Below are 18,407 nucleotides of genomic sequence, written 5' to 3' on the forward strand. Positions count from 1 at the left end.
TACCCGGTAATTCATCTCTTTTTCACAGACGACTTGGGTTATATGGCGTGATCTTTTCGAAAGCACCCAAATGTCAACCTCTATCCTGCGCAGTATACCCTGGAAATTTTAATCTTGAAGGCGAACGAGTCTCTGGAGCCTGGAACCACAGTCAAAATAATAATTTGTGGGGGTTGTATTTTCAATGTCTGCGTGTATTTGTTTTCCCCCTTCGTCATTTTCATATAATCACCATTGAAGCTCATTGTCGCCATTAGCTAAAATTAGCAGAAAAGTGACTTCACATAGAAGAAATCAGTCGAATCAGCAACAAGTTACTCTTCCAAAAGTGGAGTTTCATTAGTTCATACCACTTCGAAAGTTGAGTTGGTAGTTTCAATTTTACAGTGTTTCATTGTTGGATCAAGACAGCTAACTCCGTGAACAATAACGTTGTTTTCCGAAAGTCTCAAATATTTGTCTCTGGCAATATACCCTCTTAAATGAACGCATCTTTCATGGTGATAACATAACACGTTCCCTGTGAGTTCTGTATATATTTTTCTCCAATGGCATAACGTTAGACTTAAAAACAAATAAACAAAATTTTCTTATGGATACTTCGTGACATACCTTTTCTTCTTTAATTCATCTGCATCTACAGATTCTGTTGATCTTTTCGGCTAAACCTCTGATGCTTCTAAAGCATTCTCATCTGATTGATTAGCTCTCTGACGCCCTCAAAAAAATCTTTCCTTCCAAACCCTTCTTCTTTTACAAGTAATTCTACGTAAGTTAATCACAAGAAAAATCGCATGATTACGTAACTGATAGGCAAAATTTATGTGCAGAATTAGGATTTCTAAATAGAATTAGCCACCCATTATCAATTCAATAATGCTGTTGCTTTCTCCAAACCCACATAACTGTTACGTCAAAATTAATATACATCGGGATTGTAGTGGTTATTTTGATTGCTTATTATTAGTATTTATTAGTACAACGAATAAAAATTGTTATGTTGTATACTATGTAGATATTTGAAAATGACAGGTATGTAAAATATAAATATAAACATTGTAATTAAATAAAGAAAGAGACACTTCTGGTATTTCAATGTAGACCTAATTAAAAAGTCGAAATAATTTATTGTGTTGCAGGAGGAAGTAACGCTGAGGTTTTTATTTGTTTATTTAGAGATTATTTTCATCATACGCAGACCGGGATTTATATATGTGAATACCCGGAGCTTTCAATACCAAGACCCTCCACACTTTCAGTTATAACTTTTCGCCAAGCTACATGAGGTGGTTAGTTATACGTATTTCTACATTTTTTCATCACATCCGAAGTACCTATTTTTTTCTTTACGTGGTACTTTTCAAAGCAGAGTTTTTTCACCAGTGAAGGCCCGGAGCTGCAGCCCTCAAGCTCACCCTAAATCCTGATCTCATTTTGACCATACCATGCATAATTTTGCACCTCCTAAGCCCACTAGCTGCTTCTAATCATAGAAGTATTCAATTGGTCACATTTTTCTTGTTTCTAGATCTCTAGTAATTCCTTTTGCTAAGTTATATCAGCTTTTTATGAGATGATGATATGTGAACATTTCTAGTATAGATAATATTCATTATTAGTAAAATATACATGTAATGAACACCAGAATACACTTATTTATTCCAACATTCACATATCTCTAAGTATATGTACTTAGCGAATTTGATTGGGTGGGCAATCGGGTGGGCACAGGAATTTTTGGGTGGGCGCTTGCCCACCCGTGCCCACCCCTGTCGCCGTCCCTGAAACATCTAGCATTATTTTCCAATGTTCGTATACCTTATACCTTAAATTTTATTTTATTAAAAATTGACATTATGAAAAATGTTTTCGTGTAGGAGAATTTTGAGAATTAGTTTCGCTTACTACACTACAAAACACATTAGAAACAGTCATTACTTTCACGGGGGCAAAAATCATGTTCCCTAGTAATTTAAATTTATTTTTACCAATTTCTTCAAATATGATACCAGAGTTTCGGACATCAAGTATCGCCTCGCTTTGATTTTGGAGAGATTTATTTCAGTCTCGTTTCGAAATTTGAGAGGAAACACAGACTTTTCTTGTCTCAGTATCATCTCTATGTTCAAAAATCTCTTAATATATAGGTTTAAGTATAGTTTTCCCTCTTACGAAGTTATGAAGTACAGGAGTACATTGTACCCTCAATGTCTCGTCTCATTTGTGTAAGTATTTCGTTTCTGAAATTCCATTTGAAAAATTCAAAAGAAAAGGTCAGTCATATACTCTTCTGATGAAGATTTATATATTATCTTTGAATCGACGCGACCACTTCTTTAGAAATGTGTACTACCCCCCTTACGCAAATAAGCATTCATCTGGAGCATGACTTTCTGAGAGTAAACTTTATCTGATTCCATCGTTTCACAGATATTTTACACAATTTTCATCTCCTTAAAGAGGTTTCCAAGAACACAGGTCAATGAACTAACTACATATTAGCAAGCACAGTGTAGTAGAATAAGTTTACAATGGCTTGAATTTCTGTGGTAGCTAAGTAAGATAAATTAGATAATGCTTGTAAGTTATAAACAATATACCTAAACCTTTTTTATTGAGCGAATTGAAAATATGTTCCTTTAACAGTAGCACCTTGCGTCTGTCAAATTATCTAAGGGGAGTACAGGGGGTACAACGGGAATTACGAATTTAAGGGGGTACAGTACCCCTTCAAAAATTTGTGGGGGCACAATGTACCCCTGTACCCCACCGTTCCTGCGCCACTGCTTCAAAGGAACACTATCGAAAAAGTAATTGCAAGGTTCACCACCAAATTCAATGCGAACACACTTGCATATAATAAGAGGCAACTTGTTCGAAACAATAGTGCTCTCCTCAACCATAACCCCGAAAACATATCTTTTTGTAAATCCTCTGCACCCAATTACAATATAAAGAAGTGAAAATAGAGCTTCAGATGTGATTTAATGGATAAATAACTATTTCTCGAATGATTTTCCCAATTATGTTTGTTTCATAGATAAGACATTATACACTATATGCTTTCAATTCAATTTTCATTGAAGATAGAAACATCCCTAGCAGGGATAAAAAAAAAATTCTTTTGCCGGGGATACATTTTTTGTGGAGGGGAAATTCCCGGCATTCGTACACTGCTTTCATATTTCAAAACTGGAATTGTGCCTTTCCTGGCGACGTGATTCAAACAGGTGTTTCCGAATTACAGGCCGAGTTAAGTTGACGTTTCGAACGTATCTGTTTGATTTTAAAATTTACTTAAACCGAATTTATTAGTATGCGGTTTCTTCAGGTATCCAAGTGGAATAACAAAAGTTATTAGCCTTCTTGAGCGCTATGCGCTGTGAAAGTTTGTGCAGTGACACGCCGTGAATATTATTTAATATAATATATTTCGAGACAAAGACAAGAATGGGGGGGGGGGATGTGTACAAATGGAAAGTACATAGTAAAGGTTATAATGAGGCAGATCTCACTAATTCCCCAGAGAAACAGGGCAATTAGTGAGATTATCTACTATCTACAACCAACTTGGAGGTAACAACCAAAAGCACATCGGCATTCAACACCTTACACCACGAAAACAATTGGGATTACGACAAAAATATTGGATCTAAAAATTTTTACTTTATCTACAAAAAGATTTTTGTCTAAAACATTTTCCGCCAAGGGTTAATGAAATGTGTACCAAAAAAAAAATCCCGCCATTTTCCACTATGGTGGCCATAACACAGCTTGAATTTTAGTGGACTTTTAGTATGTTCATTAGAAAGACATGAACAACATCTACCAAATTCCTTCCTTCTCTTATCTTTTTCTTTAAGCTTTATTTGTACTGGACAAATGAAGTGGAAGATGAAATTTCCTTCGGAAAAACAAGGCTAGAAGAAACAGGTACCTACTTTCACACAATAACATCAACGTAAGTCAGAGTAAATTTCATGGCATTTATAATATGAAATTTCATGTCAAGATATGTTTTGAAACTTTCTTGTGGAGTAGGTAAGTTAGAGAGAAGTGAACCTTTATTTTCTTCCATTGGGATGAAATGAAAAGAACGGACTGCAGAGAACGTCTTGCACGCGACTAGCTTGTCATCTGCAATCCAAATATCGAGTTTTCTGCCCACTGCTTTTTCAATCCCTGAAGATAAGAGTTATGTTAGTTCAGGCTAACCTAGATACATATGCAGAACTCAGCTCGTCGAAACTTATTGCTAGGGACACTGAAATTTTGCGAACGCTTTAAACGCGAAATTACGAGGGTGGTTCAGCATGCTCCGCCCCTGACCCATTTCCATTGATAGTAGAGACCTGTAATTTTATATGTAACATTGTTCATTCTTTAGACTAATATCCACAAAGTTTCAAAAATTTACAACAATTTCTCTCTTTGTTACACGTTGATGATCAGTAAGAAGTGTAGCCACATGTGATACAATGGAAAAATCTGAGGTCCGAGCAGTGATAAAATATTTACTCAAGAAAAATCTAACACCGAAAGACATCCATGCAGATATGGTGGGAACTCTTGGAGACTCTAGCCCCTCATATGATCCAGTGAAGAGACGGTGCCGTGAATTTGAATGTGGTCGGCAGACCTGTGAAGATGAGCATGGTGGTGGCTCATCTGCAACGGTGACCACAGCAGAAATGATTACAAAAGTGCATGATATGATTTTGGCAGACCGGCGAGTGACTGACCGCCATATAGCAGACACATGTGGCATCTCAACTGGCAGTGTGCATTCAATTTTTCATCATCATTTGTTAATGGAAAAAATCTCTGCACATTGGGTCCCGAGAATGCTGACGGTCAACCAAAAGAGGACACGTCGTGTGACAAGTCAGAACCTGTTGCGGACAATAAAGGCTGACAAGCCAAAGTTTCTGAAGAGATTTGTTACAATGGATGAAACGTGGGTTCACCACTTCGATCCCGAAAGTAAACGCCAAAGCATGCAATGGAAACACCACCAAAGAAATTCAAGGTTCAACCATCAAAGGGCAGAGTGATGGCATCTGTGTTCTGGGATGCAGAAGGAATCCTTTTGATAGATTATCTCCAACAGGGAAAGACAATCACAGGTGTTTATTTTGCAACCCTAATTGAAGAATTACGTACTGCCATCAAGGAGAAACGCCGCGGAATGTTCGCCCGTGGTTTGTTGTTCCATTGTGACAATGCTCCCGCCCACACCTCTCAAGTTGCGGTGGCTGCAATTCATGCAGCAGGGTTTGAAATTGTCCCTCATGCCCCTTATTCTCCAGATCTGTCCCCCAGTGACTTCCACCTGTTCCCGAACATGAAGAAACACCTTTGTGGAAAACATTTTGCCAGTGATTCCGAGGTTATGGATGTTGTGAATGCTTGGTTGCAGGACCAACCAAAATAATTTTTTTCTGCTGGGATTGAAGCACTGGAAGGCCGATTGGAAAAGTGTGTTAATGTTGCAGGGGACTATGTTGAAAAGTGACAGTGATTTGGTTTTCCTACGAGGGTTCCTTCTATGTCAGGGGCGGAGCATGCTGAACCACCCTCGTATTTTAAAGTGTGCATAATTTTGTTTCGAGTCAAGTGTATGTGAGTTATGACCATTTTGGGCTCCAATTCATCCACGAAGTTCCGCGAAATGCAAATCAAAATGCGAAATGAAACGAAATGTGTCGAAGTTCACGAAATATCACCGAAATTCAGTTGTCAAAACAAAAAAAACAACATTAATTTACCTTCTTTCATAATAAAACATTGGAATGTTATTTTGCTCGTGAAAGTTCAACATTTCATTACAGGTGACAATGACTGCGTAAAGTAGTTTTACATCATCAGAAGAGCAAAGCCGCACAGTGCAAACAGTGTCAGTGATAAGTATTTAGGTTCTTTCTTCTCCGTTCGTTCGTTTCTCCATTCCTGCAACAAAGGCCGAGTCCCAAAGGTGCAAGACCGTACTTGAAGCGAGCATCCTCCGAGTATGGTCTTGGAGTGCGGTCTTCAAGTCGTGGACTGAAAGTCTTTCGAATTGCACTTCGACTGCAGCGCCAAATACGATCAGTAGATAAAGCTGAGTACTCGTTGTTTTCCCCACGTTATAAACACTTGTTTTTCACCATAGAAATCACGTTGCATTTTCAAATGTCCGTACACATACACTTCCACACATTAGAAGCTCTTTAACCAACAACTTGCTGACCCATAACGTATATTTAACCTGTGTTGCTGACTTTCTACCTCCGCGATTTTAAACAAACGAACAACGAGTGTGGAAATCACGTGACCGAGTCAGCTTCCATCTGCACTGCGAGAAATGCACTTGCGTACTCCTGTTCTTGGCGCTTTCGAACTGTACTAGGTGACGTCACTTCCGCCAAAACCATGCTTCAAGTACGTACTTCGTACCTTTCGGACAGAGCCTCAGGCTATCTCGCTCCAACGTAATGCGTAAATACGTTGCTGTCATGCAGAAAATACGTAAATTAGTTTTCTGCTGTTAATGTTATGTTTTTGTAGCTAAAACGCAAATGTTTTAGTACGACTATTTTATTTCAGCCAAAGTTCGCGGTCCAAAAAGTTCCAATCAGAGGCCTACAGAAGATCGTGTGTAGTCTGGGTCTCCATTACGCGACACACAAAAATACGAGTTTCAAGGATTTTCGTGACCGTGCTTCTTCTGCGCTTGCTCATAGTTTCTTTACATCCCCATTCTCTTTGATAGTTTCTTTGGCGAATTACAATGCCCAAAGTTATTTCAGTATTTGAACGTGCTCGAGAATTCGAGTAAGAAAGATTCTATGTCTCAGACAAGTTTAAAAAAATTCTGATGTGCCGATACTGCAATCAACGAATTGACTGGTCACGGCGAGATACATGCGTAAAACATTGCGCTAGTAGCAATACACACAAAGAGAAAAAAGCTTCAGCACTCAAAGTTGGTAACAAGAGGCAGGCAACTCTGACAGACTGTGTGGATAGAGCATGCCCATCAAAAGCAGCTAAATCGGATAAGAAGGACTTCGTGCTATCAATCACAAAGCCTTTCATGGCAGCGAACATACCACTAGAAAAGTTAGATAATCCTGCACTCCGGGAATGGTTGGATGAACATGTTGAAGGTAGGTAAATTTTCAATCTTTAAATCTTTTTTTCTTTTATTGGGTTTTCCGATGACGAAAAACTCACCTTTGCTTTTTTTTTCCGAGGTGGTACGGAGAGTGCCGACGTAATTTTCGAGGTGCAAAAATGAATAGTGAGGAAACTATACATGTCCGATATTGGGACAAAACATTGTTTTTCAAGCGTTTAGATTATGCGACTTTTGATCCTTTTCTTCTCTGTTGCCGGGTGGTGTGTGGAACATATAAGCAACGATTTTACCTCAAGTGTAATTAGGTTAGGTATGTCAGGTTTTTTTATATAGTAATGTAAATTAGGCACACATGAATTACCACCTTTTGTGGATAGCAAACTAGACCTGCCTGATCTAACCCAACCTAATGGCATGTAAGGTAAATAGAGTGTGTATACTTGAAAACTTATATATTTTACTTTTTATTTTAAAGGGTGCTGTAGAGAATATTCCATTTCAGCTTAGTAAAATACTTCATGTTGAAACAGTCTTTTCTATTTTTTTTCAGGTTCTGGTGATTTACCAAAAAGTGCAACTCTCAGGCAGCTATATGTACCTGAAATTCATGCTCAGCAGGATGCTGATGTTAAAAGCAAAATTAAGGGGGGAAAGGTAACTGTATAACTGTGATGAAACAACAGACCGAAAAGGACAATGTGTGTTCATAATTTTGTTCAAAAATTTGTGTCCAGAACCTGAACTATTTGTTGCTGGTGTGAGAGTGTTAAATAGTGCAACAGCAACAGAATGTGCACGAACATTAATTGATTGCTTCCACAAATATGAAATAGCTTAAAAGGACATTGTGTGCATTGTTAGTGACAGTGCACGTTATATGACGAAGTGTATAGACTCCCTATAGGTGCTGCTCTCTGAGGAATTTATTCACGTTCAATGTTGGGACCATAAACTGAACCTTGTACAGTCACAGTGGCCTTCAGCATTACCTGAACTGAATGAGTGTATTTCCAAATGTAAGCTAGCTTTTCAAAATACTTGCAAAAGAAAACATAATTGTTACTTTCTTAAGAGAGAAGTATCCTAATGGTGAAAAAGCCCCTAATATGTTTCCATCCCCAGTTTTAACAAGATGGAATTCCTGGTATCATGCTGTTAAATATATTGAAGTACCATATCTTACAGATTTGGTTCAATACTTGTGTTCACTTCATGGTGAAAGTTCTAGTGCAATTGATTATTTCAAGAATCTTACTCAGACTGAAATTTGTGCCATAGAATGCCAAGCCACTTTTTTGGTAGAACAATTTCTGCAGTTTGCTGCAACCATTACAGAATTTGAAACATCCAAGAAGCCAATGTGTCACAGACTTGTGAGTGAAGTTGATGAGCTAAAAAATACAGCCCAGTTTGTAGCTGATGGTGTGTTAGGAGAAAGAACATCAAAGGTTCTAATCAAAATTTCTACGCTGAAAGCGGCTGCTCTAAAGGGGCAATTTAAGATGTTAGGCAACAAGGCTTGTACAAAATTAAATGACTACTCCGCGAAGATCCAGGAAAGATTTTTTTTGAAAATGTTAATGTTTTATTCAGTATGCGAAATGTTGCAAGAAATATTGTCAATGAAGACTTGTACGACATTTGCAAGAATGTGCTTATTCTAAGAGGATGTTCACAATTAGATTTTTTGAGAGGGTACAAAGCTTTTCAGGATATCGTAAAGAGTGATGTGAAAGAGTCACGTGCATCTTTGAATTTAATTAATATGCTGCTAGCACTTAAAGAAGATTACGAAAGCTTTGTGTCACTAGCTGTGCAAGTGTTGTGGTTTCCTGTTAGTAATGTTGACTGTGATCGATCTTTTTCAGGTTATGGTAATATAATGACCAACCAGAGATACAATTTAAAACCATGCAATGCAGAGGTTATGTTAAGTGTACACTTTAACTGATAAAAGGTAGGTGCAGACTACTTAACTTTGACTTTTATTTACCGCTTTCCCAACGAAATGGATCTTATTTCACCGCTTTTATATACAGAAATTGTAACTTTTTAAATGCGAAATTCATGAATTTTATTTACCATAAATAATTGTCCCTACTTATTGCATATGGTATTGATCAAATACTCATAGCAATATTTTACAAGATTTGTTGAAATTAATTTTTTACAGGTTTTTACACTCCACTGTTTTCTCTTATCCAGTCTCTGAAGAAGGTAACTCTGCTGTAAACAGAAGGCCATCCGGTAGAGCAGCCCTCAGCATTCACAAAGGAAACGATTCCTACTTGGATTCCATTCACGGTTAAAGCACCTCCGCTGTCACCCTGTACGGAGAGAGATAAAATCATTGTTTTTACCCTTTATTACCACGCAATGGTTCACAATACGCATCAAAGAAAATAATATCACTGCAATTCAAAGGCACTGGAAGCCATTGGTGTCGGGAGAGCAGAAAGCTTGTTATTTTTTATTATTAGCAACAGAAATAAAGTTCAATTTGTTATTGGAACAGAATAACGAAGTAAAATCTGCATTAGATTGAAAATAATTGTGTAAAATAAAGGAAGCATGCTGTTTTTCACATTCAGCAGTTTAATTCAAACAATAATTGATTGCACAGTTTGCAAGATTCCAAAAATTTTCCACTTTGTGTGTAAAAGTTAGTAATAAAATAAGAGAGCTAAGCATTTCACTACACTAACTTTATGAAATGTAAAAAAAAAAAATAAAACAGTTGTGGATCGAGCAGAAGTCTCCCCAAGGATATAATAATAATAACAACAACAAGACGAAGAAGAACAACATTAATAAATTTTAAATAAAATTGGTTTACTTCTTTAGTTTATAATAGTTATTATTGTACAATAACTATCATAACCATGATAATAATAATCATCATTATTTTTTTCTACTATTCAAGTTTTATAAATAGCCTGACCTCCATACAAAAATGTCTGGCGACGCCCATGCTGGAAGTGTACCCTTGAAGTGGTCTATAGTTGCTCAGCTGTATCTGAACCAGTATGCAATGTGCCTCTACCGGGAACCCCTTGATTACAAGGCGACAGTTACCACTAACGGTGTTAGTAGTAGTGAATTTTAAATTGTCAAGAATAGTATAAAACTAAGCACAGCATATAAATAGTTTAGTAAGAGTAACATATTTCAATTTCGACAAGATCTGCTACTAGATGTTAACCTAATTTGTTTTACTTGGGTGGTATATTGCTTGAGAAATATTCACTATCTACGTATTGCCAAGAAACGAGATCAGATTCCTTCTTTTTTAGAACGTGAGCAAATCTGTGTCAACCACTCTGAATAATAGTCATGAAAAGTGTCTTTGAATTTCATAAGTTGCAAATGATTATACTTACATGGCACGGTGTTTTTCCTCCAGCGGCGTCGCAGCAGATGGACCCTCCGTATATGGGGTTCGTCCACCATGGCTGACAATCGTCGTTGGTCATTACTTCCAGTCCAACGTACCTCAACTGGTCAGTAACCACTTGATTATCTTTAATGACAGGAAACGCCCGTTAGTTTCATTTGCAATCAAGAGTAACAAAACATTTCCAAATCACGATATTTAACAAGATATGGTTTATATTTGTTTCATTACTATTTATTAACCATGGACATTTAATCGTTTATGAGCAGAACAGGCTTCATCCGAAGTTTGTATATTCGTAAAAATCTATAAAATCATTGGAAATATTTAAGTACGTACAAATAACTCTAAATCCCAGACATTTAGCTATCACTCTTCCAGACAGAAAATATCTATAAATATCTGATAGAATATGATACTGGTAGAATATGATATTGGTAGAATATATAAAATAGAATACACTATTCATTGTGACTGAAAGCATATAATTATGAACAATACTCACTGTCCGAAAGCCAACCCCATCCGCTGACTATAGCTGTGTCTCCGGCATAACTATCTGATCCACTTGCGAGTTCAATTGTCTGGATATACTCTGCAAAGAAATGACATGTTGTTGACGTCTGCGAAAAGTAGTTTATACGTATAAAGCAATCATAACGTAATATGATACTTAAATTGAATGATTCTAATACTCCACATACATAATAATACTTAGGTATTTTGGCAAGCTCAAACATGACGATCGGCTTGGTGTTATTAGTTGGAATTGTCTTTTAAAGAAGTTAAAATCTTATGGCTAACATGTAAATATATCTTCTTCCACGTTTGCTCTTTCACCATGAATTTCGTACCTTCAAGATCATATTGTTTGTTAATGTCGTCGACTTGCTTATAAATTTACATGCGCCGTTACATTGTCAGAAAGCTGACAAAAGTTCTTTTTTGGTGAATTCGAATCTATGGTTCCATACGCAAGTCTCAATATTGTGCTTACAGATTCTGAAAAGTGCAGAAGCTTTTTATATTATAACTTCTGATGAAAAAATTAAATGGTGTTCTATATACCCTTACCACTTAGGCTCACAGCTTGAGACAGGCGAATGAGTGCAACATCATAGACAAGCGAGTTAGGATTGTAGTCGTCGTGATGGAAGAGAGTGCTTGACGAAATAACAACTCTTCCAGTCTCCGAGTTGGCGTTTATGTTTTGAGCTCCTAGGTATACAGACGCGCTTCTTGCTCTGAATCAAACAATAAGTACATAAGAAAATGTAAATATGGGGAAAGTAGGACAAAATGATTGCCCGGAGAAAAACGATTATGCTTCATTAGAGGTGCCATAATGTGGTAAACTCATGGACAGATAGTAATGGCAATAAACAGATGTGGACATTGCGCAATCAATTTTTTGTTTTTGGTTGGAAGAGGTTACGATAGGATGAGGGTACGAATATCTAATTCATTACTGGATTTATGTATACAGGAATCATAATAAGGGATAAACAAAAATAAATATAATTCAGGATCCAGCGCCATTTGGTCAGGAACCATATTTTTTTTTTTTTAAAAAAGAAGCTAATACAACCATAATCCCAACTAAGATAAAGATACACATTTTAAAATGTGACCTTAAAACATCAAATTTACTAATATATACAAGCTTGAATGAATTTTAATTAATACTTAGCCGGAGTGGTCTTCCTAAAGAACCCTATACCGGTTATAGTGTGAATAACTATACAATATCGGTGCATATTTCAAAATTCAGCTGGACACAGTGAAAAATTATATAATCACATGATTTAAAGAAACATGTGATACAGCAAACACACAAAATAGAAAAACATACTGTACTCCTCATTTTTAAAACAACTAATTAAAATTTCCTAAAGGAAACTCGTATTTTTTAGAACTGAATTTGAAAATACAGTTGAAACGCCCCCTCGGGGTTCGACCACACCCACCGCAATACACCCTCACGGCACGACGTTGCGGTATCTCAGAATAGTACTTGACTGCAACGTACCGGGTTCGACGTTGTGACGGGGAACATTATTCAGTTTTACCCATGATGTTAGCTCTTTTCTAGCCGGAGATATGATGTTCTTATACACTCAGGGTTCGGGTATATATATATAATGAAAGTTAGCGTTGACGTAACCAGTTTATTACACTGGGGTGAAATTAGATATCCGCACAAAACTAAGTCACAATATCTCCTGATAAGATTTCACTGCACTTTTGTCGTTCTTGAAGTTCCAGGTTCGAATCTCCTCTGCAGAAGTCTTGGAGAGGGAGGACAGGGACCATTCAATTTTTCTCCAGTGGGGAATAAAGGACCTTATTTTTCCTTTAGGGCATTGGGTCGCCTCTGTGCTGACTTGGGGACAATAGGGCATTAATTAAACGACTCAAGGAACATTTAAATCTGCTTTCCTAGTAAAGAATAATATCAACAAAGCGACGGAAATTTACTATAAGCTTATAAGGATAATGCTAAGTTAAACTTTAATTAATTACTTGAATAATGCTAAGCTGAAGGCAGTTATAAAACACTGCTCATTTTTCCCTTAATGAAAAATTAACTAACGATGAACATCACCCTTCGTATAATCTACCTGGTAGGCCAAGAAATATTGCTATCCCTCGTATAATCTACCACAGTAGGCCAAAAGATGACGTCATTTCTGAATCGACTGTTGTGAAATGTATAATCTACTAGTAGGCCAAAGAATACGGATACCCTTCGTATAATCTACTAGTAGGCCGTCTCCCAACAGTAAATATGTCCACGAGCTAAACCGTAACCCAATACAATGCGTATAATCTACCTGTAGGCCGCACAAGGAGTACGTTTCTGTTCTACAGGCAGGGCACACTGTAGGAGGTTGAGCTTGAAACAATGCGTATATTCTACCCGGTAGGCCGAGAAATATTGCTACCTCTCGTATAATCTACCAGAGTAGGCCACACTGTAAGAAGCCCTCTTGTATCCCTAAGCACCCGTGTGCTTGCAATGCTGGGCTATTTGCGGGAGCAGAGCTCGACCATGAGTCGCCGAAGAGTCAACACAGAACTGGCTGGCCGGGGCAGCGTCGCTGCTTATATACAATTCCGAGCGCCGCGCCAGCGCCTCTAGTGGATTCTCGTGAACTACGAGAGCGCTGCTTAACATGAGGTGCCATCTATACAGATTAACAATGAACTATTAGAAACAATAACGCTCCCTAGTGAGATATGGTAGAACTACGTTCTCTACCAAGCATAGCAGTGAAATCCTATGCAGAGGCGATAACAGAACAGATAAGATTATACAATGCTATTCAACAATGACAATAAAAAGAACAAATGCGTAACTTGTGGCGATCTCGCAGGATCGTTGCACAGTCGCTAAGTGAACATTTTCAGGTGGCATGGCAACCGATCGTCCTGTACTTATCTATAACTAATCATAACAATGATAATCTTTATTGATTTTAAAAATACGTAACTAGCATAAAAGTTTAAAGTAATATAAAAAATTACACAGTAGTTTTCTGGCGCAAATACTATTCCAGATTCTACAACTTGCTGGACTGAATTTCTATTTCTCGCGAATATGGAATAGAATCATTTTGTCTCTCCATCGCGTATCGAGACAAAATTACTACGCACTTGTATTTTGTTATTTGGCTATTCTTCCACTTTTTTGCTAGTCTTAAGGATGAAGATGAGTGGATTGGATGAAAAAGATGAAGGAACACTAAAAAAGAACACCCATGCTAAGGTCGGAACTCAAACCCTGCAAGCCGGTCCCCGTGGTGGAGTGGTTAGCACATCGCGCTACGATGTCAGGTGTTCGGGTTTCGAATCCTGGCCTGAGCATGGATGTTTGTCCATTCATCAATTCCATCGTATCATCACTCATCCCCATCTTCGTAATTAACCAAAAGTGGCACAAAAGCGAAGTAAAATAAAGCAATCAATCAATCAATGAAACACTGGAACTTCGATGGCAAAATCAAAAGTCGATCACGTAACGCGCTCGACCATCTAGTCGGCAAATTTACTCCGTTGTTACCAGTATGTTCGTGGGTTGTGTGGTGAGTATTAGAACTTCAGTTTTATCTTCTACAGATGCTAATAAATCGATAATTTTGTTTTCAAGCGCTTGTTATTGTTCTTTCTCCTCTTCATCCTTCACAGTGCGGTAGTCTCGAAATTTTCAGAGGTATATGCCAAGTTTCGTGAAATGTTAAATGTATTATGTTTCTATTCAATATGTGGATGAAATCATCTAACTTCTGAAAGAAAATATTCATGGTAGAATACTGATGAAGATATGTCCATAATTAGAATAAAAGAGGCACAGGCATTAAAAATACATGAAACGCATATTTTAATACCAGTATTTAAACATAAAGGCTACAGTACGCATGTTATTGTATACTGCTAATAACTTTAATACAGTTGTAACACTCCTAATTACAGTAAAAATTAATATCCTTGGAAAATATTTCCATAAATAAGCGTTAAAATGAACTGAATAAGCAACAGTTCTCTTTCTTTGTATATCGCCGTATATCCTAGAACAGGGGTTCCCAAACGTTTTCGTTTCACGGCCCGTCTAGTGTTTCAAGATCTTTCCGCGGCACCCAAGTCAGAATGTAAACCTATCTAACACTTGCAATGCTCAGTTAGTGTGGTTAGGTTGCCTGCCTTAAGTTAAAAAATAAACACATATTTCAAATTCAGAAACATTTTACATGTGAAAGTACTAATAACCACTTATTTAGAACAATCATATCATTTCAGTGAAAATATTGGAACACTTCACGGTGCCCTTGTAAGCCAACCACGGCACCCTAGGGCACCGCGGCGCACACTTTAGGAACCACTGCCCTAGACAACATCCCTGACCCTTCAGTGAAGTACCCAAATGCTCTCATGTTCACCGGTTTGTGTTCGTAAAATGTTTTCAGAATCGTTATCCAGATATTTCATTTTTCGACAGTATCCATTTACAAATAGTGTCATCTGACATGTAAGTATTTAAAATAAAATCAACAGCGTTATAGTTTTTATTGTGTTTTAAGAAATGCCTGTGCTTTTATGCCATTCTACCAAACTTGGTATCAATGCAAGATGTTAACGAACGTAATAAAATTCGTACTTACCCATCTACACAATGAGCGGCCGTGAGTACCCACTCTGTAGAGATGAGGGATCCTCCACAGAACACGTTGTTGTTGAAGATGAGTGCAGCCTGGTGAGGAAATTGGCCATGAGAAGCCACCTGCCCGTTGATGATTCTAGGCACATGTTCTGGAAGACATTGTGAAGCAGAGTTAACAGTGAGGGCAAAATATTTTTTCTCAGTGCTTCTTGATTCTATTCTATTAATATTAATCTTTACCATTAATACTGTAGCGGTTACCTTCAGAGGCGCAAAAATGCTACATTTGCTTCAAGCCCACACCTACTCGACAGCTGAAACAGGTGCCTCTGCTGCTTGATCAGCTGCATCGAACAAACAACAAGAGGTTTACCCGAGTATGTCAACTCTGAGTAGCGTTTAACTTGCCCATACCCACTCAAGACCTCAAACAGGTTTTTCTGCTGCTTGACCGTCTGCATCGAACAAGGCCTAACCCGAATAGGATCGACAGATTTTCCTGTAATTCGACACTTGGTTTGTGCGTTTCACCTCTCCGAGCTGAGCATGCTAACCAGACTTCCTCCAAACTCATCGAGGCTTACAAGACCTGGCAAATTTCCACTGCTCCAAAACGAAGAAGCTATATAATTATATTACACCAAGATGGTGGTTAAGATGCTCATAAGCGGAGATCTATCCTCACTATCGTGTTTATCAGACTCGCTGATAGCGAGAGAGGGTCTTTCTATTAAACATAACTATAGATATTGTCTAGTCTTATGGTGGGTGCCCTACATGCTGGCAAGGGAAGTGGGAGCGGAGAAGTGACCAATCCAGCGCAATAAGAAACACAGCAGCCTGTAGAACGTGGTGCATGCAGTTGTAACTCTCGGCGCCACCGCTGTTGTCTGGTTGGTCTGCTGCGTATTCTCCGCTCCCCACTCCCCTTGCCAGCATGTAGAGCGCCCGCCGTAAGATTAGACAAGAGCTACAGTATAACAAAGAACTTGTAAAACAATAGTCTTCATTTTGCAACAGAACACACTCAGAACACCTGAATGATAAACCTCCCATTCCACCCAAGTTCCAAGGCTCGATACCTTGTCTGGGCATAGGTGTTATTTCATCAATCTCATCCGCATCGTCGCGATAGCCAAAAACTGGCAGATAAGCGGAGCTAAATAACACTTACGTAAATTATATTTAGACGTCCATTATACTCGTACACAAGAATTCAGACAAATTGAATTGAAGCATTGAAAAATATATAACAAATATTTCACAGAAATATTAGTTGTGAAGTTTACTCCAGGAGGCCTACATGATTCTGCAGTCTCTAGAGTCAAAAGGCAGCCATTTTCAAAACATAACTAACCTCTCTTAAGCGCGTTGGTTGAAGGCTTCCCAAAGACTTCCGGTCGTCTAAGAACACGTTTGTTTACAGCAGGAGAACCAGGGGCAGCCTATGGAAGAAAAATATAAAAGATGTGAGCAAAAATAAGGCTGATTTATTGGAAAACTGTAGCCTTTCGGTAACAATTCAGTACGTGAAGCAATTTTTAGTAGCAATGTGAATATTTACATTACAAAGACTCTTTCAGCTAAAATCATCGGATACCCTGGAAACGTAAAATTACGTTGTATGAAATTTCTCTTCCTATCTGCTTTTATCCTTTTAACACATTTTTTTCTCACTACATTTTCTCCCTGCTTTCTCTCTCATAGAATCTATTTATTATTGCTTATTCCCGATTGTATCTTTTACCGCTTCTCTCCATTTTTGTATTTTTCTATACTCGGTTTCATTTCTTTCTCTTGACATTTTTCTCTTTTAGTTTCTTTATTGGTTTCTCTCATTATCTGTTTCTTTCTATTAGTTCTACAGTTTCTCTTCATATATCACTGTCTCCCTTTCTAGCGTATTGTATCATTTATTTTCTTCCCTCTTTCCTTTGGTTACTTTTCTCTCTTTCTTTTCCTCAATCTCTTGCTTCTGTCTCTCGCTTTATTTGTTTGCTATTATTCTTTTATTACCATTCTTTCTCTTTCTAAAACTACTGCTATTTTATCACTCCACACAATTTTCATTTTCTAAAAGAAATCTGATCCCACACAATTATTTTTTTGTTGGGTGCCCATATTTTAAATAAACTCTAATGAACTGAATATGGGAATTTGTTTCTAAACATATATTCGATTGTTCACATAAGCATTATTGGATTTTAGATTCTTTTCACGTAATAACTTAAGTATGTAATATTTACTTGCAAATCTCTTACCTGAGCTGCTAAAAATAAAAGTGCTACGATTACAAAGGTCTTCATTATGTGTCCTTCGAGAAAATGGGATCTTCCTTATATATACTATATACACGCAGTAGTTCTTCGGGTTATAAGATGTAAGGTGATACTAACGAAAGATAAGCTATTGTTTCACACACACTCAAAGATAATTATATAATCGTATCAAACAGCCCATTGTGCGATTGTTAATGTCTTCGTTTCCTCTCCAAAAATAGAAATTGTTACGTGAACTGCGTCTCAATTTGAATATAAGTTTTAGGGTTTGTGGCAGAAAGATTGGCATGGAAATATATATTTCGTACCAGTTTGTAACCAGGTGCTGCCATCTTGTGATACTTTTATGGCCCTGTGGCACACTTTTTTTTAACTTATGTCATAGATGGCCTCCATGGTTACTTGATCACAGATAGATATTTTTATCTGTAAGTCATGAGTCAACATAGTGTTCTA

General features: G+C 37.5%; 1 protein-coding gene across 1 annotated transcript; it reads right to left on the bottom strand.

Annotated features, from left to right (window-relative positions):
* Nucleotides 1-9,169: 9,169 nt before the first annotated feature.
* Nucleotides 9,170-18,018, bottom strand: LOC146000459 (brachyurin-like). The gene is made up of 7 exons (XM_083138117.1): nucleotides 17,934-18,018; nucleotides 17,030-17,117; nucleotides 15,674-15,821; nucleotides 11,589-11,758; nucleotides 11,020-11,109; nucleotides 10,501-10,640; nucleotides 9,170-9,447 (listed from the first exon to the last, which is right to left on the bottom strand). Exons 1-7 carry the CDS (start codon nucleotides 17,976-17,978, stop codon nucleotides 9,298-9,300), a joined length of 831 nt encoding a protein of 276 aa, XP_082994243.1. The 5' UTR covers nucleotides 17,979-18,018; the 3' UTR covers nucleotides 9,170-9,297.
* Between the last annotated feature and the right edge of the window lie 389 nt (nucleotides 18,019-18,407).

This window comes from Lepisma saccharinum, chromosome 16 (genome assembly GCF_977018435.1).
Source record: "Lepisma saccharinum chromosome 16, izLepSacc3.1, whole genome shotgun sequence".
In the NCBI taxonomy this organism is placed as follows: domain Eukaryota; kingdom Metazoa; phylum Arthropoda; class Insecta; order Zygentoma; family Lepismatidae; genus Lepisma; species Lepisma saccharinum.